Source organism: Alexandromys fortis, unplaced genomic scaffold (assembly GCF_014885135.2).
Source record: "Alexandromys fortis isolate MF-2015 unplaced genomic scaffold, M_Fortis_MF-2015_v1.1 scaffold_21, whole genome shotgun sequence".
Classification (NCBI taxonomy): domain Eukaryota; kingdom Metazoa; phylum Chordata; class Mammalia; order Rodentia; family Cricetidae; genus Alexandromys; species Alexandromys fortis.
Window position 1 is genome coordinate 16293127 of NW_026067905.1, and position 25349 is coordinate 16318475.

General features: G+C 44.7%; 1 protein-coding gene across 2 annotated transcripts in view; it reads left to right on the forward strand.

The window, feature by feature from the left end:
* Positions 1–25349, forward strand: part of Rgl1 (ral guanine nucleotide dissociation stimulator like 1) — a 250528-nt gene that overhangs the window by 179212 nt on the left and 45967 nt on the right. For both annotated transcript variants that reach the window (XM_050135351.1, XM_050135350.1), the window contains 2 exons: positions 1143–1351; positions 16910–16987. In XM_050135351.1, coding sequence (XP_049991308.1) covers positions 1143–1351; positions 16910–16987 — 287 coding nt within the window. The remainder of the gene's footprint in view (positions 1–1142; positions 1352–16909; positions 16988–25349) is intronic.

Consider the following 25349-nt stretch of genomic DNA (forward strand, 5'->3'; position numbering starts at 1 on the left):
AGTAAGTAATTCAATTTATAATTCAGATAAATCGCCTGGTAGTTCTTTGCACCAGTGAGAATCTTTGCACCAATGAGAATAATTATTTGCTTTGGAAACAAATTTATTGTAGAGTTCCTCTTGGTAAGGTCAGTTTCTTTAGCACCCACGAAGGAGTTCAACTTGGAAAATTACATCTGCATGTAATTTGCTAGGCATGGATTTACTGAGAATGTAAGGCACACCCTTATTTTTTCTGCAGTTTGATTCTCTTCTCTCACCCTCAGCTTTCAAGCCTTTCACATTTTATCACTGAGCTTTGTACATTATGGTTTATGTGTATTAATGCACAATGATATCTACCGTTACTGAACGTTCGCTTTGCTGTGCTCGCTCTTTCTCATCAGCACACACTCTTTTGTGTTTGCGAATCTCCTGAGAGCAGGCTGTGCACCCACCACCCTTTCCATTGCTCCCCTGGGAGAAGCTGCACAGAGCAGCTGTTTCTCACCCAGTTCTCTAGGTTGCTGGTGGTATGAAAATAGAAACGTGCATTGCCGTCTGTGGACTGAGACTGTTAGACCTGGTGAGATCTCCATAGGGACCGTTGCATATGGCTGATTTTTCAAACTGTGACCATGATGTCAACTGACTCACACAAACCCTGTGCACATATATGTGTATATGTGTGTATGTATATGTGTATGTAAATGTATATGTGTGCATTCAATTTTCCGAAACCATTATGTGTTGACTCTTCTAGCTTACCATGGCCGACACTGTCTTTACAAATGAGTCTGAAGACTTTAACAGTACAAAGAGGCCCCGATAGTTGACATTTGCTAAACTCTGTCCAGGTGATAGAAAACTTCTGCTAAAGTATTGCCAGCACTCTTATTGTCATTAGGGATGGAAGGAGAAGCCACTGTACAGCTGTGAAGTGATCTCTCTTTCTTCAAAGAGAAAGGGAAGCTACCTCCACACACTTGCCTCCATGGCTATCATCTGCCACACTGTGCTCACAGGACAGCACATTGCCTTGTGGGACATTCAGAGAAGCTGTGTGAGAGTATACCAAAACACTGACTCTAACTGTTAGAATGTTTTCGGTGTTGCATCAGGGAGCCATGGCATCTAATGCAAATAATGGATTTGTCTCATAGGTTGAAGGGGACCAGCTGCCTCCAGGCCACACGGTCAGTCAATATGAGACCTGTAAGATCAGGACCATCAAAGCTGGCACTCTGGAGAAGCTCGTGGAGAACCTGCTGACGGCTTTCGGGGACAATGACTTTACTTATATCAGCATCTTCCTGTCGACGTACAGAGGCTTCGCCTCAACCAAGGAAGTGCTGGAGCTGCTGCTGGACAGGTAGGATGAGGGGCGAGAGCTGAACCCAGGGAGCTGAGGGGGCTCGGTATCAAGGGCACTTGGGAAGCTGGGAGGGAGGCTGGAGGAAAGATTAGCTGAAAAGGCCAACCTTTGGAATGCGGGCATGCAGGGAGTCAATGATATGGTCTGTTTCCAGGGTAAAGAAATCTCATTCAAAAAATCCATAAAGGCTGGATATGGTGGTACATGCTTCTAATCGTGGTACTCAGGAAACCGAGCCAGCCTGGACCACATGGGAAGACTTTGTCTCAGAATCAAAAGAGAAAAACAGAAAAACCAAACAATATTTGAAACCTATAAAAAGAATCCAATAGAAGAGTTTAAAGTAGGTGTTATAAACATAGATTCAACTATTTATAAATTTTAATTTCTGCTGCTGTCCCCCAATTTCAAATTTAATATGGGCTAACTTTTATAATCCCTGCAATCTCCTTGTGAGTGTGCTTATACATGTGAAGTCCGGTGCTCCGTCCTAGATCCGGAGGAAGCAGACTGTCAGCAATCACCATGTAGTTAGTGGTGTTTCATATGTCCCATGCTGTTCAGGAGCATGTGTGCCTGAGCAACTCACATATGGACAAATCTTACTGTTTCCCCCTTACTTCTGTCTTATTTATAGTAAAACAGACATTTTACAAATATATCGTTATGTTGACTTGATCCTGGGACATAGAAAACTGTCAGATAAACAATTATTTGAGAATCATGAGACTTCTCATTCAGATCCTTGTAGTCTGGGGTTCCCTGCCTAAGGAAGGAAGTAGGAGCCAGTGCTTTTGTAGACTTGTTATATATGTGGGTTTGTATATGTACTGATATATGTATGTGTATTTAATTTTAAGGTGTACGCAATCATATTGAAAATGTTTAAAAATATTCCTATATTATGAAAGGTATGAAAAGAAATTATAAGTTTTCTCAAATTGCATTTTTCTCAAGTAATGCTTATTAGGTTTTAAAATATAAATATTAGTTTATAATGTATAAGAAAAACATTAAAGAAGCCACTGTCTAAACAGGCAAATAATACATTATTGACAATTAAAAATAGAAGTAATCCATATATATGATGAAAGTTCACACAATTTAGAAAATTGTAAAAGCAAAAAATGCAATTTCCTTTTCTCTTGGTTTCCTAGTCCCATTGTACCTTTTAGTGTTCTTCCCAAAATTTCTAGGCATGTGTGTATATGTGAGTGTGTGTATACATATTGTCTCTATAGGCTTATTTATTTGTTAGAAGTGTTTATTGAGTACATTGTAAGAGGACGCCAGGCTGGACAGCAACAGCACTTCCTGCTTGTATAGATTTATGGCACATAAATAATAGAAACTGAGTCAAGCAGAGTACACAATATATCTTACAATTTTCATTTTTACATATTTATGCATTTTGGAAATATTTTTGTTTGTTCAGTGAATCAACATATATAAAAGACTGATAGTGGGTAGCACATTGAAAGTTCAAGAAATGCAAGTGATTATTTTAAATTAAGCACACACAGGTGGATTTTTCTAGCTTCTTGTTCGATGACTTTCTGGTACTTACTGAATTGAGAATTTCATGGACAGAAGTACTTTTTAGTTTTTAAATTTTTTTTTAAAGAATCTGTGAACATAATACCTCAAGGAATGTCCTTATACACATGCATATTTTCTGGATGTTTTTGAGACTCCCATAGGATATTCTCGTAGAAGACGGTTAGAAGCCTGCCAGACTGCCCTTCCGAGGGTTGCACCAGCCATTCTGCTCCTCCTCCGAGCATCCCACAGGCCACACACTCCCTGGCTGGTGACGCTCTGTCTCTTCAACTGAGCTAGCTTTTCTATGGTCTAATCACTGAAGAGTGGTTTTGGGTGCCTGCCTCTTGTGTTTACAAGTAGAGTTTGCCATTTCAGAGGACACTTTCTGAACATTTGCTGTGTGTGAACTCTTTTCCTATCCTATACTCTTTCCCTTTGAACCATTTTAACCTAATTATTAATCATCTAATTATAATTCTTTGTATATTAAATGAATCAGATTTTTGCTTATAACTGTGTTCTAAATATTATTCCTAATTTGTTCTTTGATTTTAAAGTCTGTTTATTAAATGCTGGTATATTACTATTTTATGTAATATTTCTGTCTATCTTCAGAAAGACTTTGAATAAACAACTTTCTATCCCAGGTTAGGGTTATTGACAAGAAAGAGTAAGTTTGTTCTCAAAATATTTGCTAGCTTTCTGTCACATATATTTGTTAGCTTACTATGACACATACCTAACGTAATCAACTTGGGAAGGGAAGAGTTTGGTTTTGGCTCAAAGTTTTGGAGGTTTCAGTGTGCGGTCGCTTGGCCTTGCTGCTTTTAGTCCGGTCGCAAGTCAGTGCATCATGGTGGGAGTCTGGAGTGGAGTGTAGCTGCTCACCTTGGACACAGACGACAGAGAAGGAAGGTTAAGGTTTTACCATCCCTTCTTGAAGGGGACTAAAGACTGCCAAGTAGGCACTGCCATGTGAAGGTTTCACCATCAAGCTGGCTGGTGGTGGCACACGCCTTTAATTCCAGCACTCGGGAGGCAGATGCAGGAGGGTCTCAGTGAGTTCGAGGCCAGCCTGGTCTACAGAGTGAGTTCCCAGGACAGGCAGGACTATACAGAGAAACCCTGTCTCAAAACAAACAAACAAAAGGCTCTACCATCTTCCAGGAGCCCCACCCTGGGAATCAGGCTTTTAATACATAGACATTTGTGGGCACAAGACCCAACATCGGGTCAGTTTTTTGTGGGTACTTACACAGTTTTCACATGTATGTTTACATTCAGGGACACCCATGAAACATATATTCTCTATGGTATACTGATCTGGCCATGGTGTCACATGCTACAGTATAAGGAGCTGTGTCATTTTCTGTATGACAGTATTTGACAAAATATTAATCCTGGAATAACATAGGAGTTTGGTGAGTCATTTTAACTGAGGTTCTTATATAATAGTTCATATCTGTAAATAGAAGTTGGAGAATTACATGAATTTCTCTTTTCAATACTCTTAACTGTAAAAAGACGGAGCCTGGTAATTGTTAGCAGGCAGTATGCGGAAATGAAAATCTCTTACAAGTTCACTTTGAAACCGGTGACCTCTTCTCCATAGGAGGTAACTCCTCTGCTAATAGCCCACAGATGTCTACAGTGCGTAAAGGCATACACGTAAGCTCCAGCTGTCCAGTTTAAAGACTGGACACATACACAGGAATTAGAGTGTTTAGTCTATGACTTTTATTTGATGACTTTTTAAATGTCTTTTCTTTGTTCTATGGATAGGCAAATTGGGATTTTCTTTTTTTTTTTTTTCAGACACTAACTGGATAACAATGATCAAATAGTAGATCCAATAGGAGTCCAGGTTGTGCTGAATTCAAACTCTCAGTTGAAGTACAGCTAAAGGAAGAATTAAGATGTAGTCTGTACCATGTGCATGGGCTTAAAGCTGGCTTTGAGTGTGATCTCATAGTTCAATCGTTGCTTGTTTCTGAAATGAGGGGATTAAGTGCTGGATACCTGTGTAATGTAATACTCGGAAAGCTCTCTGCAGGACAGCGTAGATGGGACTCGGATGTAAGCGGTTTAGTTTCCGCCCTGAGGGGCTTCAGAGATGGAGTCCTGTGAAGCTGCTGGCACTTAAGCTCCGGGGCCCCTCACTTGGCAGGAATCTCTCCATGATTCTGTGTTCTTAATTTTGTACTCCTTTTCCTTGGGAGGAACCCTCAAATGACAAAGAACAGTTCCACCAATTTTAGATCCACCCTTCAGGACTTAATATTTTCCTGCAAAAGATAAGGCTGCTGCACATGGGCTGAGGAAACCATCATTCAGAGCGCTATAAACAGAGTTCTAATATGTGCTGGTACAGGAGTTCAGAGAAATAAATCCCATTATTTTGCTTTCTCTGCAGAAATTTAACCTTGTCTGTGTGGGTGCCAACCTCAACAGGAATATTTCTTCCTGACTCTGTTTCTTACTCACACTGAAATCTCATGGCCATGTTCCAAGTCTCCACGGAAATCCAACTGTAGATTCTGTGAAATGCTGTGCTCCTCAATTGGCTGTTAGGGTTTTTAATGCCTGTAATGAAGAGGAAACAATTTATTGTACAAACTCACCTATTCTGAAGATAATCGTTTGAAATTCCATTTTCATACCAGTCAGTTGGTGGACTCACTTGTGAGCCTCAGGTAGAGTTTTTAAGGCATTTCCTGTGCTGTGTGCCACGGGTCGGGAAGGGACACTGAAAGCTGATTGCAGTATGCGCTAATCCGGTAATCACCAGACAAGAACAGATTCGTGTTGCATTGTTTCTTTCCCACCAGAGCATGGGCTTATTTGGAGTCAAGCTTTGATTTCTCTGAAGACTTCATTTGTGGCTTTTCATGTAGGGAACTGTTTATTTTCTGGGATTTCTTTCTAATCTTTTCATGGTTCTATTTTTTTCTTTTCTAATATGAGTCTCTGTGATTGATTAATAGACAGTGGTTTGAAGTCATGAATAGCTAATTCCATGTTTACATTATCCTCTGTTGGGGTGGCGGATGCCTCGCAGGGGCTCCTGTTTGCTGTGCCTCTTGCCATAGCCCAGACTTAACTCAGGGCTCTCTTTGCTGTCTTTTAACCCAAGCGGAAGTTACTTAATTGGGGGTTGACCGTGTTGGAACTTTGAGATTTTATTTTCTCTACACATCACTCAAAGCAGTCTGAACTCCCCACTCTCCTGTTTAAAGAAGCAGGGGACTGGACACCACAGAAAATGCCCAATGTCAGACGTTGGCAGAGGCCTGCTTCAGCGAGCAATCGTCAGTCAGAGTTGGGAACGTCCTACACAGGTGTGGACTCGGCCGTTTTCTCAGACAGTCCCACTTTCTCTGATAACTAAGTAGGAAAATGGCAACATCGTGTAGAACAGGGAGAGCCAGGTCTTCAGAAACCCTGTCCAAGCCCATTTTTAGCCCTTAAGCCAGTGTGGAAGGCATCGGTCGCGTTCTCCTGTACAGCAGGTGAATTCCCTCAGAGGAGACCTCTCGGGAAGTCTAAAGCGTGAAGCCTGTGCTTAGGTGATAAACTTGTTTATGTCCCTAAGACAAGGCTGGTCAGTAGGTCTTCAAATGCATTTCTTCCCGTATCTGCTTGTCATGTGTTTTCACAGACTTTCTCATGCCATTTATTTATCGCAACTCTGTGTTTACAAACGGGAAAGCAGTGGCTCAGAAACAGCCAATCAGCAAGCAGCAGAAGAGGGATTAAAAGCTACCCCTGTGCGATTCTCTCCTGCTAACTCACAAAGAAGGGGTGACTGGGGAACCCTTCTTACTCATCGTCTCACCACTTCCTCAATTCATTTTCCTTGGAAATAACATTTCCTGGTGATGCCCCCTTCATAACTTGGTTGGCCAGCTGCAGAGTTATTCGTGTTTAATATGAAGTGCCTACTCTACATGGTACCGTGTGAACAATGGCGGTGAGCTGCTGCCATTCCCACCGTCTGAAGATGTAGTGTGTGCTGGTCGAGGGTAACACTCACCAATATACGACAAGATGTATACAATTAAAACTGCTGTGACCCTTATGTTTAGAAGTCTGGCACTTGGGAGGCTGAGGCAGGAGGATCACTGTGAGTTTGAGCCTGGCCTGGGATACAGACTGGGACCCCATCTCAACCCCCTCCCACCAAGATGTTTTAAATTTACTTTGGAGGGCTTTTCCTTAGGCCAAGAATACTTCCTTCTTTCAGAGTTTTGGGATGTTTTAGGGAAAAAGCGGCCTCTCTTTCGCTCATGAGATTTGTGTGTTAGGCATATATACAATGGTTGGGGGGGCATAGGAGTAAAATAACTTGGATTGATCTCCAATTTACACTCTCGTACTCTTAAGTGTCCCTCAGAGTCTGCGGGCTTAGATGTAGTGTGTTGCTAAGGTGGGGGGGGGGGGAGCCGAGAGTTGTGGAACGTTTAAGAGGTAAGCTGTAGTGAGGTCTCCAGAGCATTTGGGATATGCTCTCAAAGAGGACAGGGACCTCCTTTGCTCTTCCACTTCCAGCTCCGAAGTAAGCAAGATTGCTTGGCCATGTCTCCCATTATGATGTGCTACCCTGCTCAAGCAGGTGAAAACAACAGGGCTAAGCCAGCGTGGGCCAAAATTGAACCAAAGTAACCTTGTTCTCCTTGTAAATTGATTAGCTCAGGCATGTGTTACAGTGAGAGAAAGCTGGCTGGCTGACTAACACACACTCCTCCTTAGCCAGTTGACATCAGCATAAAGTAACATGCTGGCCATAGGGTCCTCCATCCGGTTCCTTAGCCGTACAATGGTAACGAAAGGTAACACGCCGGCTGTAGGCTCCTCCATCAGGTTCCTTAGCCATGCAGCGGTAATGAAAAGTAGCACATTGATTGTAGGGTTCTTCTGAGTTTTAACGTGGTGGTACAGGTAAAATTTTTACTCTACAACTGGAACACAACTGGTGTTTTCCTTCCTTTGTGAAGTTTGTGATGATCTGAAATTCCCACGTTTATTTTGCCCATTCTTGGACTGCCACTCCTACCGTGCCTCAGAGAGGAATGACGCTTGGGGGGGAGTTTAGGAGCACTGCCTGACAAAGAGAAGGTATCCATGTCTGTTGGAGTGTTCTGGAAGGTGCAGCGGTGAATACCACCCAGACTGTGTTCATATCTAGTGGGGGGGGGGAGGTATAACCTGCCTGTGGAGTGGATCATCCCATCAAGACGGCAGTTTAAAAAATAAAAGATCCCTTTGGCAGCTATAAACTGGTAGTAGTAAATTTTGTGAAAGGCACACCATACAAATCCATTCAGTTCTCAAACGCTTCCTTTATGGATAAGCATGTTTGAAATAAATGCCGTATGTTCCAAATGACTTTTTGTTAAACCTTAGTTAAAAATAATTAAGTTTTCATTTAGTTATGGAAGTTAAACTATGCACTATACAAACATTCTGAGATTCATGCTGGTGTGTAGCGTCCAGAGAAGGCAGGCAATTGCTTTGTTGTCTGTTCCTTCAGGAGGAGGCAAGGTTTCCAGTACCTTCACCCTGTCCCCCAGGCCAAGGGAAAGAGGCTCCCTGGGGAGAGCTGTAGGAGGCAGGTGCTGATGAAGCTCAGATTTAATCTTGCCGCACACTGACGAGTTTTCTGTCCTTCTGCCTGTCTTAAGAGTGCTAGCCTTCAATGCCATTGGCTTTGGTAACTCCCCTGAGCTCCCACAGGGCCAGGTGGGAAGAAGTAGACAAAGGTACTGAAGAGCCATTTTCCTCTGATTCAGGAAGATGTTGAAATTTAATGGCTTGTTGGCTTCTCTGTGCGTGTCCCATTGACTTAGTGCAAAAACGTTCAGGAAATCTCAACATTGCTTTCTTTCTTTTCCAGCTTAAAATGCAGACATCTTGGATATCTTGATAACAATGACAGTTTCTTAGTAAATGAAGGACATTTCTCTTTTCTTAAAGATTCTTTTTAATAGTAGATAAGTTTAAATATCTTGGTCTGGATTTTGATGACTCTATGGGTAAAGTTAAAGCATTCTGATATGCTTTGGTTTAAAGAGAGGAAAGAAAAGTTGGTAAGAAACTAGTTGAATTGAGGTTGAGTTTCTGTCCTGTGACTATGAAAAGGAACGCTGAGATTACTGGGTAGTATAAATGAAGAGGACCTTGAGAAACTGTGGGTATCAGAATATCTGTAGCATAAAAAATGAGTATTAAAAAAATTGCAGGTACAGCTTTTATGAAGGGTTCTTTTTTTTTTTTTTTTGCTGTTTCATGATGTTTTCTCAGATGGAAAAGAATGATTTAGCTCATGGAACAAGAGAAGATAAACCTTTATAATAACTTCCACATCCTTCTATGGCAGGCAGAGAGATGGAGGAAGGAGGCCTTGTGCCCTTAGGAAGGCAACTAAGCTGATTCTTTCTTAGAGCACGTAAAAAGGAACAGGGTCCAGCCAATAGCTTGCTTTTCAGCTCCTGGACTCAGGTTGGCCTTCAGACCAGCGTTAACCATTGAACCTTCAGGTGATGGAAGCTACTGAATTGGTGGCAGTTTGTTGTAATGGCAATAACTAAGAAACAAGGGCATCTTCTTAGAGATTGTCGCCTAGAATCTCTTGCTCCAAGGAGTGGGTATCTAGCCCTTGCCTCGTGCCTGGTCATCTGTAACCCCTGCGCAGGAAGCACCGCCAGCAGAGAAACACTCCTGTTGCTTTCTTCCTGTAACCCTGCCATTTGCTTTGGGTTAACCAGAAAACTTTAATCCGGTCCCATTTTAGAGTTGCCTCCAACCATAATAACACAAGGGAAATCAGAAGTAAGTTTTCTCCATGGCTGCTTTGGTTATCTTTGGTAACTCGATTGATTTTTTTTTCCCCGAGTGGACCTGTCTTCTACTCGGCTGAACCGTGGGAATTGTTGGTGGGAGCGTGCGGAGACAGCAGAACCCTGCTTTATGGGATGGCTGTGACGTTCTGCTAACATAGACACTGAAGGGGCACTGCCAAAGACTTTGCCTTAGATTGTACCAGGCTTGCTTTCTCTTCCTTCAGTAGGGTTTGTAAGACCTACGGGGCAAAAATGTTTCCTTTAGGCAGGGCTGGGCCTTCCTGCTCTCCTTTCCCACTTAGCAAACAGGGCATATGGTATGTATGCATGCAGTATGCAGTTGCCTTTTAAGAAATCTGAAATGTTGAATTACTCTGAAGGAGTCTTTTAAAAGTATGTATATATTTGGAAATTAGAAAACTGATAAGAACTTGAAAGACAATGTATATATTTAGAGTGCTCACTAGAAAGTTTTAAATTTAACTCTTAATCTAAAGCAGCAGTTTTGACCATTTTCTAGCAGTTGGTAGGAGAGTTGATCACAAGCCCTTCTAAGAGGCTCCTAGGAGGTTCCAGAGATGGCTCGGTGGGTCAGTGCACTTGCTGTACAAACCCAAGGACCTGAGTATAATTCCCAAACAGCCACCCAAACAGCAGGAATGGCCACCCCCACCTATAACCTCAGTGCTCTTGGGGTACAGAGACAGGAGGATTACTGGGACTGGTTGCCAGCTCAGCTCCAAGTTCAGTGAGGAACCCTGTCTCAAGGGAGTAAGGCAGACAGTGGTAGAGAATGTCCCTCCCCTTCTCTGGCCCCTGCATATGTGCATGAGTGTATGTACCTACACACATATCAGTGCATACATTACACACATCCACCTCGCTCACACTTACACACACACACCCTCCACCCCGCACCACATATAAGTCTACTTGCTAACATTGGGATCTTTCTTTAGAAAAAGTGTCAATAATAATCTAATACATGTAATTTAGGTGATCCTCAGACTTTTGTAAGTTACTCAAGGATCCTGGCTTCTGTTTCTCCAAGTAGAGGGTGCCTAGAATATGTCCCTGCCTTTTGTCTGTGACTTATACCTTCCCTTTCACTAAACAGCTTCACAGTGGGAACCGGACTTTTCCAAGGTAGGTTGGTGACCATGACCCAGTTCTTTGCCAGACCCGGGAGGTGGGAGTGCCTTCCATGGAAGGCATTATTCGCGCTGCTTCAGAACAGCCCTCTCTGGTCTGTGGGATGCAGGGAAAGCCTTCCCTGACTGCACTTGGTGTTCCAGACAGCTGCTGCATGCATGGTGTTCTCCTGAGTCAAGATTGGCTTCGGGACATTTTTCGTATGCCTGACTTGAGTTCTTGTGGGTCAGTGAAAGGATGCTCAAGTGTTCCGAAGCTGGGATTCATCCAGACTCCCAGAGGGCCTTGAGTCAGCAGCTTCCTGTGTGGTCTCCCTTCCTTCACTTCCTCCTTTTTGTCTTCCCGGTTCCCACCAAGTACCCCTTCCTTTCTCTGCCCTCCCCAGGCTTTCTTTTTGCACAGCAGGAGAGGTAAATAGTTCTTGATTGTGTTCAGTGTCCTCTGTGCTAGGCCCAGGGCCATAGTAGAGCACAAGGGAGAAGAGGGCACCACTATTGCCATGATGTGCTAGTCCATCCTGGCGCGTGTTCACCCCAGGCCTTGCCGCCTGTCTGCTCTGCTCTCCGCTCTCTCACCCCTCAGTGTCCCTTAGGAAATGCCCAGGCCTGCACCCGCTCTTTCCTGAGATGCCTGTGGCTCACTCCTTCTCTGGAGGGCTTTACTTAATTGTCATGTCTCCCACTGAAGCAGCAATTTCTAACCCTCCATGCCTAGACATCATTGCCTGCTTCTCTACTGTTTCACTCTGAGCATGTGTGACTAATTACTTCACAGTTCTCTATAACGCATCAGTACAGTGTGAGCTTCATGGAAATAGATTGGGGTTGTTGACTCTTCATCCTTCTTTTTTTCTGGTGCGTGTGTGTGTATGTGTGTGTTGATATGTGTTTGGTGTGTGTATGTGTGGTGTGTGGGCGAGTGGGGGGAGGGCGTGCAGAGCCAGGAGGAGGATGTTAGGCATCCTGCTCTATCCACTTCATTCTTTTGAGGATTCTCTTGTCCTCTTGAGTGTCTTTCACTGGATCTGGAGATAGCCCCCCTCGTCAATTGTACCGTTTCCATCCTCCACAGGAGTTTCAATTGTGTGCAGCCATGCCCAGCTTTTTACATGGCTACTAGGGATTTGAACTGAGATCACCATGTTCATTTAGGAAGTACTTATACCCACTGCGCCATTTCCCTAGCCCCTGATGCTTAATTCTTAATGTCTAGAATAGTAAGTACCTGGATGTAGTCCTTGATAAGCAATCCTCATCCAGTGATAACTGAGCCAAACAGTGAGTTCACGAATCAATGAACAGGTTTATAAAATGAACAAGTAGATAGGGCCTTACAGCTTGCGTGGGAGGGCATAGGCTTAGCACTGGGCCCAGGGCCTGCCTGTCAAGGTTCAAATCTCTGCTTCACTTACCAGTGGTACTGTCCAGGGTTATTATGTAAACTTTCTGGGTCATACTTTACCCTCTGTGAAATTGGAAGACTGATGCCCCCTGGTAGGATGATTATGGGAACTGAAGGAAACAGTCCACAAAGAACAGTTGGTGCAGCTCCTGGCATACATAGCAAGTGACCTGCTATGACCAGTGGCTCACCTGCCAGCATCAAGTAGGGCTCACAACATTCTTCAGGATGACCCCATCCTGGCAGCTTCTGTCGAGATGTTCCTGGGTGTTTCGATGGATCCCTCTACAGAGAGACAGTGTCTGTGGATATCTCTGGAGTTCTTTGAACTCCCAATGCCCTGGGCATCCCTCACTTCAGATACGTTAGATACTTCATCTGCTCAGATGGGTGTGGGCAGAGATGGCGTTTTTGTTTCCAAAAACCTGAATAATCACACAGAAACTATATTAATTAGAAAACTGTTTGGACAATGACTCAGACATATTCCTAGCTAGCTCTTACATCTTAAATTAACTCATTTCTATTATTTTATGTCTTACCATGAAGATCGTGGTTTGTTACTGCGCATGTTACTTATTAGGCAGCACTATATGGCATCTGCCTGACTCCTCTTTTTCTCTATGCGTTCAATTTTAGTTTTCCTGCCTAGCTAAATTCTGCCCTGCCACAGGTCAAAGCAGCTTCTTTATTAACCAGTGGTAATAAAACATATTCATAGTATATACAGAGGAGAATCTCACATCAGATAGGTTTCAAAGGAAACCCTTAGAGATGGGGCTGTCGATGACTCAGTGGTTAAGAGCACTGGCTGCTCTTGCAGAGGTCCTGAGTTCAATTCCCAGCACCCATATGACAGCTCATATCTCTCTGTACCTCCAGTTCCAGGGCTTCTGATACCCTCACATAGATATACATATAGGCAAAACACCAATGAACATATAATTAAAGTAAAAATAAATTTTAAAAAAGAAGGAATAAGAAAACCCTTAGAGATGGCTCTTCCTTATTTAAACATGGTTCTTCCCCTCTTAGTCAGGTAACTTTTTTAGGCTACAGTAAATAACTGGTCCCAGCCATACTGCACAAGGCATTTGTAAATCTGTCTTTTTGCCTGATGACAACAGAGAAAACCATGTCAAGAGTCATCTGCTGTTTGGTTTTTGATTTAAGTTTTATAAAAAAGAGCACTTGCTCCGTGGTAGCCTAAGGGGGTTGGGCTTTGATCATAAGGCCTAAGGAGGCTTTGGGAATTGGAGCTGACATTGTTGACAGGTTTGTCTGTAGCTTTTCTGCCGCCACTAATTAAGCATTTACCCACGCGTACTCTCTTTACCCCCTGGACTTTGATGGGAAGCGGTGAGCAGGTTCAGGGAAACATCAAAGAGGCGGTCCTGGTCTGGTAAAACCAATTCTGACATGAACATTAAAGAGCTCTCCATTCCAAAGCTGGATACATTTTGTTTTTCCTGTAGAACATTAATTCTTCATAACAATGAGAAAGGTGCCAAGAGTAGACAGTCACCCCTGCCCAGTGCCTTCAATTCTAGAAGGCTCTCACACCCTTTTGTCTGAACATACACCTTTGCGGCTTCATCCTACAACCATCTCAGGGTCTCCCTTCAGACATCTTAAACCTTTCTTCATGTTAATTTTGGATGTTTTGAATGATCATAGCTAAAGCTTCAAATGAATGTTTTATGCTCCTACACCCTTAGAAATGAGAGCACAGACAGGTTAAGACCCTTTGTGAGTTGGGGCAGATGGTACTTTTATGGCCTCTGAACCTAGTATTGGAGCAGCCTGTTATTGTGTCCACTCTGACCTTGCTAGAACACTGACTGCCTTGTCTTAAGCTCCAAAGAGCAGTGAGCACCAGAGTCAAAAATGCCACTTACATATAGCTCATGATCTAGTGAATGTCCCACAGGAAAACATTGGCCTTATATAGCATTAAAAGATACTAAAAACTGTAGAGAGGCAAGTGGCTAAGGGCATGCATTAGAGCCAGGTTGCACTTTAAACGGGATGTCCAGGGAAGGCAGCAGCAAAGACCCAAGGCTGAGGGAGCCTGTTGTGGGAAGTGACAGGAACAGTGACAGTCATGAGGCAGAGGGGGTGACTGATGGTGGATGGGGCAGGTAGAAGCCATGGCCAGCATTGAGTGAGGGGCCATGTGGGCGTTATGGGCAGAGCACAGTGAGCGGACGATTTCAGGGTTTGTGAGAGACGCGAGAATGATTGGAATCATGGGAGGGGTCTGAATGGAGAAGGCCTGGGTCTGATTCCCAGGAACAGGACAGTTGTGATGACTGGGTAGACTCCAAGAGATCACATTAGTTAAGTGGCTGTTGAACTGCTTTAACCCAAAGTGCGTGGTAGTTAGAGGCAGGATTGAAACAGGAGAAGCATTTGAACTCAGGAATGTAGAAACGCAGAGCCGGAGGCTTTCTTTCCCCATGGGTCAGATGGAGCAAGATTTGAGCAACTGGCCTGTGCCCTTCAAACCCATGGCTGATAATAGACAGCTCTTGGAGGCCTCTGAGTTATTTTTAGACCATCACCTTGGCCCTGGTTGTGAACTGTGGACACTCTGGCAGCGAAGAGAATGGATACTTGTATGATCTTAGCCATCGTCAGTGGTAACAGGCTAATTAATGTGCAGGAATGCTTGCTTAGTCCTCGGCACCCCTGACAGTACACTGTGGCATCACATTGTGGGGGAGGAACTGAAAGAGGTGTTGGTGCCACCCAACCTCCACTTCAGCTCCAAAAAGAACCAAAAAAGAGCAGGAGAGCACGAGAAACTAGAGACGGAAACCCTGGAAGATCTGGAAACCGAGTTAAAACCTCTTTGGGAAGAAAGCTATCAGAGCAGAATGTGAATCTCTTCTTTGAAAGTGTGTGTTCCTTTTCTATTTATAACCCTCGCAGTTCCCAGTTCTTTTATCTGGTTGCTAGATAAAAGACATTCGCAGGGAGAACACTCATAGACACATTAACAGAACAAAACAAATATCAAGTGCCCTGTTTAGTAAGCTTCCGTTAGAGGTGAAAAGCACGGAGGTCTTTCCTGCCCCTCCCCAGTCTCTCTCACTTCAGCAAAATCCTCCATGAGGCCACTGTTCACGATGGTGGTGGTCAAAGGGAAGAGCCAAAAGAATCTCACTTTGTTTGTTTACCGGGAGCCTCGTTTCCCACCCTGCCTGGCTAATGTGGGGTGAGGAAATCTTAATCTGGCTGAGCTCCTGTCTCAGAAAGAGCAGAAGGCAGCCCCGGAAATGCTCACCTAGCAAGTGCCGCACGGGGTGAAGAGGGCAGGAGGGTTGGGACCATGGAAATACCCCTGTGCGGTCAAGAAACCTGTAAGGCTGATGAGTCGGAGAAAGGAGCAGGGGTGTGTGTGTCTGTGTGTGTTGCCTAAAGGCACAACCTGGAACTTGTCAGGATGGGGGTAATGGGATACCAGATGGGCTGTCAATCAGTCAAAGCAGATGGTGGGCTTTTATTTTGTAAAGAATTTGTAATTCCTAGGAACAACGAGCCATAGGATACTGAAGCTTTTAATCCCATTATACAAGACAAAGTGTGCTCTTTAAAAATGTAAACCTAGCAAATATAGATTTTCTTGTATCAAAACCTTGGGGCGACAAACAGCTTTTAAACTCCAGGGACTCTCTGAATTCTTTCTTGTTGGCAGGAGGAATTGCAGAAATAGTCCAGCCCTTCTGAGTTAATGGTGTCTTCCTTAGGGACTGGGTGTCAATTTACTTTGCTTGCAGAGTTTGGGATTGAACTCTGCATCCGGGCCTTGGGCAAAGCATTCTACCACTGAGCCATATCTCCAACAAAATGTGACATATTAGTGCAAAATGAACGTGAAATAAAAACTAGTAGTATACTTAGCAATTGATCAACTTATTTAGTAAAAATTTGAGTCTGTGACAAGCAAAATCATAAATTCTAAACACTGACCACTTTCCAAAAAGAAGGAGCTCTGTTCCCCTCTTCTCAGCTACTGGGTCTAGATCAGCCCGGCTTGGTGGAGGTATAGTCACACCTGCTGTCCTGGCGCCAGCAACACAGACACACAGACTGTTTTCTTCAGCCTTCGTCCCCATGGCAGCCTTTGAGGTCCACGGTTATTTCCAGGATCCTCCAACACTGATCTGTCCAAAAGAAGACAACACCCAGTGCCTCGTGGATGCATTTTTGCCCCCATGCGTGGCCCAAGTCTGGAAGTATGGCACACAGCTGTGTCTCCGTGATGCAGAGACGGCGGAGGGTGGGAATAAGCTTGTGTGTGAGAGCTCACCTGGAATCTGCCTTCTCTATAGCTTGTACTGTCTAAGGCGCTTGCTAACATGAAGCCCTGTTGTATAGGAGAAATTACAGGAACTGTGGAGAATTGGGAGAATGTTTTCAAGAAGTGTTATGGTTAAATCTGGCTCTGTTTGGAGTGTGCTGGTCCATCCATCCCGTATTGTCGCTAATGCTGCTTCATGTTGATGCCCCTTCGTGTATATTTATTTCCTTAGCTCCCCTGACATGGTACTTTGTGCTTGAAGTTCTATGGAGCAGTCTGCTGACGGATTCTGTTTGCCTGTTTTCATCTTTAAAGGTATGGAGACTTGACAGGCCCAAACTGTGAAGAAGATGGAAGTCAAAGTTCGTCAGAGTCCAAGGCCGTGATCCGGAAGTGAGTGTCTTCTTCCTCATTAGCGTGTCTCAAGCTGTCAGTCAGGGCAGCATCTTAGCTGAGCTCAGGTGCATGAGCACAGTGGTGCATGCCTGCAACCCCAACACTTGTGAGACCAAGGCAGGAGAGGCATGGATTTGAGGCCAGCCTGGGCTGTATGACTGAGACCTTTTCTCCAATGAAAACGAAGTAGTTTAGCAGAATTATTTACTCCTTTGAAGTGGGTGCTACTATGATGTCCCCCATAATACGCATATGCCAGGGCTCGAGAGAGGGTTCGGCAGTTAAGAGCACTTGTTACTTTTGCTGAGGACTTGGGTTCAATTCCCAGCACCCACATGGTGACTCACCATCTGTAACTCCAGTTCCAGGGGATCTGATTCCCTCATCTGACCTCTGAAGGTACCAGGTAGGCATGTGATACACAGACAAGATAGTCATACAAAAATAAAATAGAGTAAGATAAGTATATCTAAAAGGTTTTTAAAATTACCCACATGCCTACTTTTTAAGAAAATCAATACTCACTTATTTACCCAAGAATTGTGCATCTACCCTTTACCAGGTAGTCTTTGAAGGGAATCTAAAATAAACAAGGAAATCAAACAAGTGAATAGTCTTAGCTGTTCAGAAGTTTGTATTTTAGCAGAGGGAGGAGCAGAATAACCACAAGAGTAGGGAAGAACGCAGCAAGGAAGTGTCTAAGCCCTGGTGGAGCACAGCCTCATGCAGGTGCCAGGAAGAGGGTCTTTGATCTGGTGACACTGGAGAAGAGTGGTATGAGGTGCGAGCCAAGCCCTGTGATGTCTAGGCAGAGAGGATATGGAGGAGGCTCCCAGGTGGGGATAGAGTGATACAGTGAAACAGCGGATGACCGGCAGGCGCTCAGGGAGGAGATGCAGCGGATGACTGGCAGGTGTTCAGGGTGGAGATGCAGCGGATGACTGGCAGGTGCTCAGGGAGGAGATGCAGCGGATGACTGGCAGGTGTTCAGGGAGGAGATGCAGCGGATGACTGGCAGGTGTTCAGGGTGGAGATACAGCACAGCAAATGGCATGGCAGCTGCTCAGGATGAAACTCAGAAGTTGGTGGTGCACATAAAGTGAGGATGTGAGGGACCTTGGGTCAGGACATTGAATTCGATTCTGAGGAAGGTAAAAAGCATGCAGAAGGCATTGAGAATAGCACTGCACCCTAAGTTTTCAGGCTAGCTGTGGTTCTACGTGGCAAGTAGGTTAGCACTGGGGATAGAGGCACGGAGCCTGGTTAGCACTTTTGTAAGGGCCCAGGCGAGGAGTGATGGGAGTCTGGACTCAAGCAAGGACCGAGGTACTCTGCTTGTGCAGATACCGAAACAGATAGCTGGTCTGGAAGACAGAGAGGAGCTTGGACGCCACCAAGGGCTATAATAGAACTTTACACATACCTGGGAGTGGGGATCAAATTTGGTGGGAGTGTGTGCCAGCAAATGAATCTTAGATGTTAATTTTGAGGTAATCAGTGAGTCTGGTCTCACTGAGCTGTCTGGATGGCGATATTCACTTGAACCGCCTAGTGGTATTTAATGTTGGCTGGAATCTGGGAACTAAAGGGGAGAGCCAGAGGAGAGAAGGTGCAGAGGCTGGCCCTTGGTTCCATTATTGTTCTGAGTTAGTGAAAAGAAAGGTTTGTTGAAGGAGACTAGAGCAGCTGTGGGGGTGAGCAGAGTAGTGAGAAGATGGAAGAGGTAGTTGCGCCTCAGAAGATGTGTGAAGGGGGTTGCAGAGGGGTTACCCCCGTTCCAGTGCTGCCACTTATCAAGTGCAGTGGGGTCTGAGAGGTGACTTCCTGCCCAGCAGTACTGTGGGTCACAGCGGTGAGGACACGAGGTTTTGGTGGATGGAGGTCAAGTGTGGACAGGAAGGAACAGGTGTGTCATAAATGGGGATTCAGACATCTCACAGCATGCGATCTGGTGATTAGAAAGGCATTTTGGTTTGTTTATTACGCGTGGTTTGCTTTAATGGACACTTGTTTACACTGGTGAGAATGATCTAGAAGATACTGGAGAAATGGTCACTGTCGGGTTGTGGTCTGGAGCAGATGGGATAGATACTCTGGGACCCAAACGTAATCTTTACTGCTAAATGCTCATTTGGGGTCAAAAACCAGAGAGTGGGAACAGAATTGAGCTTTCCTGTGTAATTTTTAACTCTCCGCAAGATTCACTGATATTTCCCACGCTTTAGGGACTATGGGTGTGAAAATCAGAAAAACATTCTTTTTAACCCCCAAGTAGGATCTATACATCTTACGTTTCTTTTTTGTAATTTTAATGCAGAAAAGTAGACACACTAATGTACATATTTAGAAGTCCAGGGCAAGGTATGGTAGGAGACACCATTACATTACTGCTACAGGAGATGGGCTAAGAGACGAGGTGACGTCTGAAGAATGGCCAAGACGTGGGCAGTGGCTGTCCAGGCACAGGAACTAGCAGGGCCCATCAGGAAAATTCAGTGTGTGTGGAGTTCTGAGAAGCGAGAGAGTTGCTGGGGTTACTTCGTGACGTTGCATGTGGGTCAGGAGAGCCTGTGGGCTGACACTCGTCTAAGGCTACACTGTGAAGGGCTAATCGTTCACACAAGAATGAGAGCTGCGGGCCAGCGGTCATACAGTCTTTGTGCAGGCAGGAAACATTATGACATTGGCCATCAGAATGGGTTGGGCTTGGAGTCATCCATGCCCACAGTGTACTGAGGACCAGCAGCTCAGCATTCAGGAAAATCTTTAGAAATGAAGGTGAGCAGCTTCTAGCCCAGTGGTTCTCAACCTGCCAGCTGTGACCTGGGGGCAGGGGTTGTGGAATGACCCTTTCACAAGGGTGGCATATTAGATACCCTCCACATTAGATATTTACATTATGATTCATAACAGTAGCAAAATTACAGTTATGAAGTAGCAACTAAAATATTTTTGTGGTCGGAGATCGCCACAGCATGAGGAACTGTATTAAAGGGTCACAGTATTAGGAACCGTTGGTCTAGCCTGACCTGATGGACGAGAATCTGCAGCTTCAGATCCTGGAGTGAGTCCTAAGAACTTTCAGGTTTTGAAACCATGAGTATTTAAAATTGTTTTTGTTCATCCATGAAAGGGCACTAAAATAATGATTCTCAAGAGGATCCTGTTGGTAATGGGTGTTTGTGAGAATATCCAGAAGAGGATCTGGAGGCTGGCATGACAGGTGTGCTGACCTGTGTGTGGATTCAGTGAGAAGAAGCATTGTCAGCCACAAATGCTGGGAGCCCATCAAATCTGCAATTACTGTTCAGTTAGCCACAGGAATAGCCAAAAAGAGTACAGTCTGAAACATGCCCACACCCTTTCTGCTTCCCAGAGGGTGGTTCAAGATTAAATAGGTTTGGGGAAAGTAGCAGTTAGGAAAATTGATTGTACCCTGGATGTGAAAAGCCGTGTTCATTACTTTAAAGTCCCACTGAACTTCATGGTACACCCGGAACTCTAATGTGGGTGAAACTCCAGGCTAAGCTGTTTTATAGGGCTTTAGAGCCGTAAGCACATGAGACCTTAACAAAGAGCTTCACACAGAACTCCCCTGAGGGGTCCGTCATCTGGGGACAATAGTCCTTTCCCAAGGCCTTGCCGTGACTGGGTGGAAAGTTCTTGACCCCTTTGCTCAAATTGAGTTGCCTTTTTGAAAGAACTATTCCTGATGAACGCATAGCGCTTTATTTTATAATAGGTCACTCTGTCCCCCAGACTCCGGAAGGTTAAAGCCCCTTCTCTCTGATGACTTCTTTCTTTCTTCCATTTTTTCTCGTTTTATTAATTAGTATTCCATGTCCCCATTATCATTTTATTCTGTCTTTTCTTGTGGCTCTCCTGGCAATGTCCACCTCCAAAGATGGACACTGCTGTTTTCCTGAGGAGAAACCAGGGAAGCACCTCCCGCATCTGTATGTGACCCTGCAGATCCCTCCAGCACCCCTCACCTCTGTCCCCTGGAGCAGCTTCCTCTTGGCCAGTGGGGTGTAGAGAGCGTGGTTTTGTGGCACTGGTTCTCACTGGGTGGCTTTATCCTCCAGAGGACATTAACCAGCATTTGGAGACACTTTGTTGTGCCTAAGTGGGGTAGTTGCTGCTGGCATCAATAGGTAGAGAGCAAGGCTAGTACTAAACATCTTAGAACGCAGAGGACAGGGCTTGTCCTTCACCCCAGCCCCTGGCATCCAGATATTCAAAGAGTCTGGAATGTTCGGATGGAAGCTCCATCCCAAGCCCCCTCCCCGGAGCTGCTTCAGTCCAGACTCTGCCCCTGAGAAAGCCTGCCAAAGGATGACCTCTCCCCAGAGATGCTCAGACCACTCCCACGGGATATTTAAACTGTCCCGCCCCCAGAACAAACACGTGGTTTTCTGGTCTTCCTTTCTTATCGCCTCTCTGGGGGGCTGGAAAGCCATCTGGGAGCCTTTGTAGCCATTAAACCTGGGCTTTTTCTAATTCGGTCTGATTTGGTCTGATTTGGATTATTGTGTCAGTGAGAGGCTTATTGGGGTGCAGAAACTTTTCAGTTATCACACCAGGGCAGCTCCAAGCATGCTCGTTATCCATTTGTGTTCCTTTTTGCAGTTAGGTGAGTAAAATACTGAGGTGGTCTAGGCCCAGCCACATGGAAGGCAAAGGCCCACTTCCTGTATGTCACCCTGTCCCTCATTAGCCCACATCCCTGGACGGTCACCCTGTCCCTCACTAGCCCGCCTCCCGTTCGTCACTCTGTCCCTCACTAGCCACGTGGCCTCTGTGCAGTCACGTTACCTCTCCCAGTTTCAGAATTTTCATCTGAAACTTGAACTCCTGGAGCATACACTATCCGAGTCCTCTTCAAGACAGTGAGAGCTAGCAGAAAATGTATTTAGTTTTTCAGAAACCAAAATCAGAGTTGTGGTCCAAATACTGTATTAGACTTTTGAGATTCCCCTGACTGCTTTTCCTTCTGAAGAAGCAAATGTCAGAAAAGAGGAGTCCGGCCCTGACTTGCTTATCGAATCATGCCTGACAGCTGCTCACCGCAGCTGTGAGGAGCTGAGCTGAGACACTGTGTGTGTGTGTGTGTGTGTGTGTGTGTGTGTGTGTGTGTGTGTGTGTGTGTGAGGAGACACGACAGCACACTTCCCCTTTGCTGCCTCCGTTCCCTTGTGACTTCAGGTGGCAGCACACAGCAGGAACCCAGTGGCTTTCTGAAAACTACACAGCCCACTGCGGGGCCATTCCCTTCAGTTCTGTGGACCTGGGCTGAACTGGAAGTAGGAACAGGGACTCACTATTGGATCTAGCTATGAACACAAACTGTTTGCTTTTTCAGTTTTCGCTGTAAATTGAATGGGGATCCTTACACTTCATATAAACCTCCATGTACCAAGTTGCCATTCGATTCTGATGTTGTAACTATGGATCTATTCAAGCTAGCAGAGCAGTGACCATAAAGATGGAGAAAATGAAAATCAGATGAAGCCTTAAGATGAAAGATTGGTTTGTGGTGCCTTGAACTCACTCTGACTCGTGTTTTTTACGGGTTTAAAAATGTTAACAGACTGCTCAGAGTGACTCCAACCTATGGAGCGCCCTGCCCAGCTCTGTGTCGTATCCAGAACTCCCAAGGCCAGCTGGCTCAACGCGAGTCTCGGGTTGCCAAGAATTCTGTTTCCATGGCTTCTAGTTTTTAAGACCCTTGCCACATGGGTGGCAGACTGGTGTTCAGACTAGGCCTATGTGGAGAATAATGTGGGCTGTGCTGGGTTTTTGGTTGTTGTTGTTTTGTTTTTTATCTTAGGACTCCTAAACGTGGGCATTATTTGGGAATCAGGAAGCCTACTTCCTATTCTGGGAGAAAACAGTCCTGCTCACATTCATTCCACCTGTGCCCTCTTCCCCTCCTGTTGACATTTTTACATGATAAAATGTTGTCTTTTTGAACAGCAAAATTTGAACCAGATAGGAAGAAGGAACTTTTCATAGGACAGATTTACTGCAGCCATTGAACTCCAAAGAGAAAATGCAAAGAAGGAACAGTAACGGTCCAACTTTTACATCACGAGTTCTTTGCAATGTATGCGATTGCTCTGTGTGTGTGTGTGTGTGTGTGTGTGTGTGTGTGTGTGTGTGTGTGTAGGGGGAGGCAGGGGAGAAAATGTGTGTATAACTTTATTTAAAGAGATTTAAAACTCCCTAGGCCTTGATGCTTTATTGCTTCCCTTTAATCAGAACTCTTTAATGTCGAAATAGCTCCTGTTTCCTTTTCTTTAATTGAATCGCCCCTTCCTCTTGGAACGCCAAGTTCTGTTTTCTCAAACTCTTTACCATAGCCATCTCCAAACTGTTGAAATCATCCATTTCCCTTCCACACGTTCAGAAGATACAAATGCAGTCTTTCCCAGAAGCTGGGGGTACTGACGCTGGCGCAGGGACTGGTGAGGAAGCTAGCAAACAGTATCAGTCCAATATGTCGGGCACACTTTAGAGAAAAGTTGAAGGCTGGAGTTATTGGTGCCTGGGGAAATTGCAGCAGAAAGTATTTGAAAACTCTTCCGGGAATGTTTGCAATCAGTAGTCATTCCAAAAAATCCAGATGCCCTAAGAAGGCAATTGAAGTTGAGTGATTGTAAAGAAAATGGGAAAAGCGGAGATTTGAGGGAGAACCTCAAAAATGAGACATAAAACACCAGAATCAGGCATAGAGATACACACCTGCAATATCATCAGACTTCAGTTTAAGGCCATCCTTGGACACACAGTTAAGAGTCAGTCTCAATAGAAAACACAACAAAACAAAACACTACACCAGCAGAACATTGAGAATAGTAAAACCTCCAAATTTTGAAGAATTGAGGTTATAATGTGAAAGGATATCTATCTATCTATCTATCTATCTATCTATCTATCTATCTATCTATTTCTTTTAAGTAAAAGAGAAGAAATGGAGCAGTATGCACATTAAAGAGAAAGTTGTTGTCTTTAAATATCCGTAGAGAGCAAAGAAAGATAAAAACTGTCATTTAATGGATGGAAATAGAAAACACTATCCTGAGTGAGGTAAGCCAGACCCAAAAAGAGGAACATGGGATGTACTCACTCATATTTGGTTTCTAGCCATAAATAAAGGACATTGAGCCTATAATTCAGGTTCTTAGAGAAGCTAAATAAGAAGGAGAACCCAAAGAAAAACATATAGGCATCCTCCTGAATATTAACCTTCATCAGGCGATGAAAGGAGACAGAGACAGAGCCCCACATTGGAGCACCGGACTGAAATCTCAAGGTCCAAATCAGGAGCAGAAGGAGAGCGAGCACGAGCAAGGAACTCAGGACAGCGAGGGGTGCACCCACACACTGAGACAATGGGGATGTTCTATCAGGAACTCAGCAAGGCCAGCTGGCCTGGGTCTGAAAAAGCCTGGGTTAAAACAGGTCTCACTGAACATAGCGGACAATGAGGGCTACTGAGACCTCAAGAACAATGGCAATAGGTTTTTGAGCCTACTGCACGTATTGGCTTTGTGGGAGCCTAGGCAGTTTGGATGCTCACCTTACTAGACCTGGATGGAGGAGGGTGGTCCTTGGACTTCCCACAGGGCAGAGAACCCTGATTGCTCTTTGGGCTGACGAGGGAGGGGGACTTGGTTGGGGGAGGGGGAGGGAAAGGGGAGGCGGAGATGGGAAAGAGACAGAAATCTTTAATACATTTAAAAAAATTAATAAATAAATAAAGCTTAAAATCAATTGGAAAAAAAACACTGTCATTTAAAACATCATCCTAGTTTTTGTGGGTCATGGGTAGCAATCTCCAGAGCAGAAATTGGTGCTCTAGTAACCGAAGAACAGGAATCAGTGATTTAAACTGCATTTAAACCCGTGATTCGACATGAAGAAAATGAGCGAACTGGCAGTATTTTGTTTTATTTTTTTAAGATTTATGTATTGTTATATGTGTATGGGTGTCTTGCCTGCATGTCTGTCTGTGCACCTTGTATGTGAAATGCCCTAGGGTGCCAGAAGAGATGTCCTAAAATTGTATTTACAGGCATTTGTGAGCCTCCATGTGGGTTCTGGGAACCAAAGGTCCTCTGTAAGAACTCCTCACCAGCGAGCCATCTATCCAGCCCCATGCTGGAATTTTCTCCCTGTTGGAAAGAGTCTAACGGACATCACAAGCAGCCATGTCTGTGGCGGCTCAGCTCAGTGTCTAGACAGTGCAAACCATGCTCTGACCCCTGCTACACTAGCCACCCACTTTGCTGCCTACCTGCGGTGTTCTCAGCTATGCACGGTGCTCTCTTAGTTACCTTGTTTTCCTTGCCCTTCA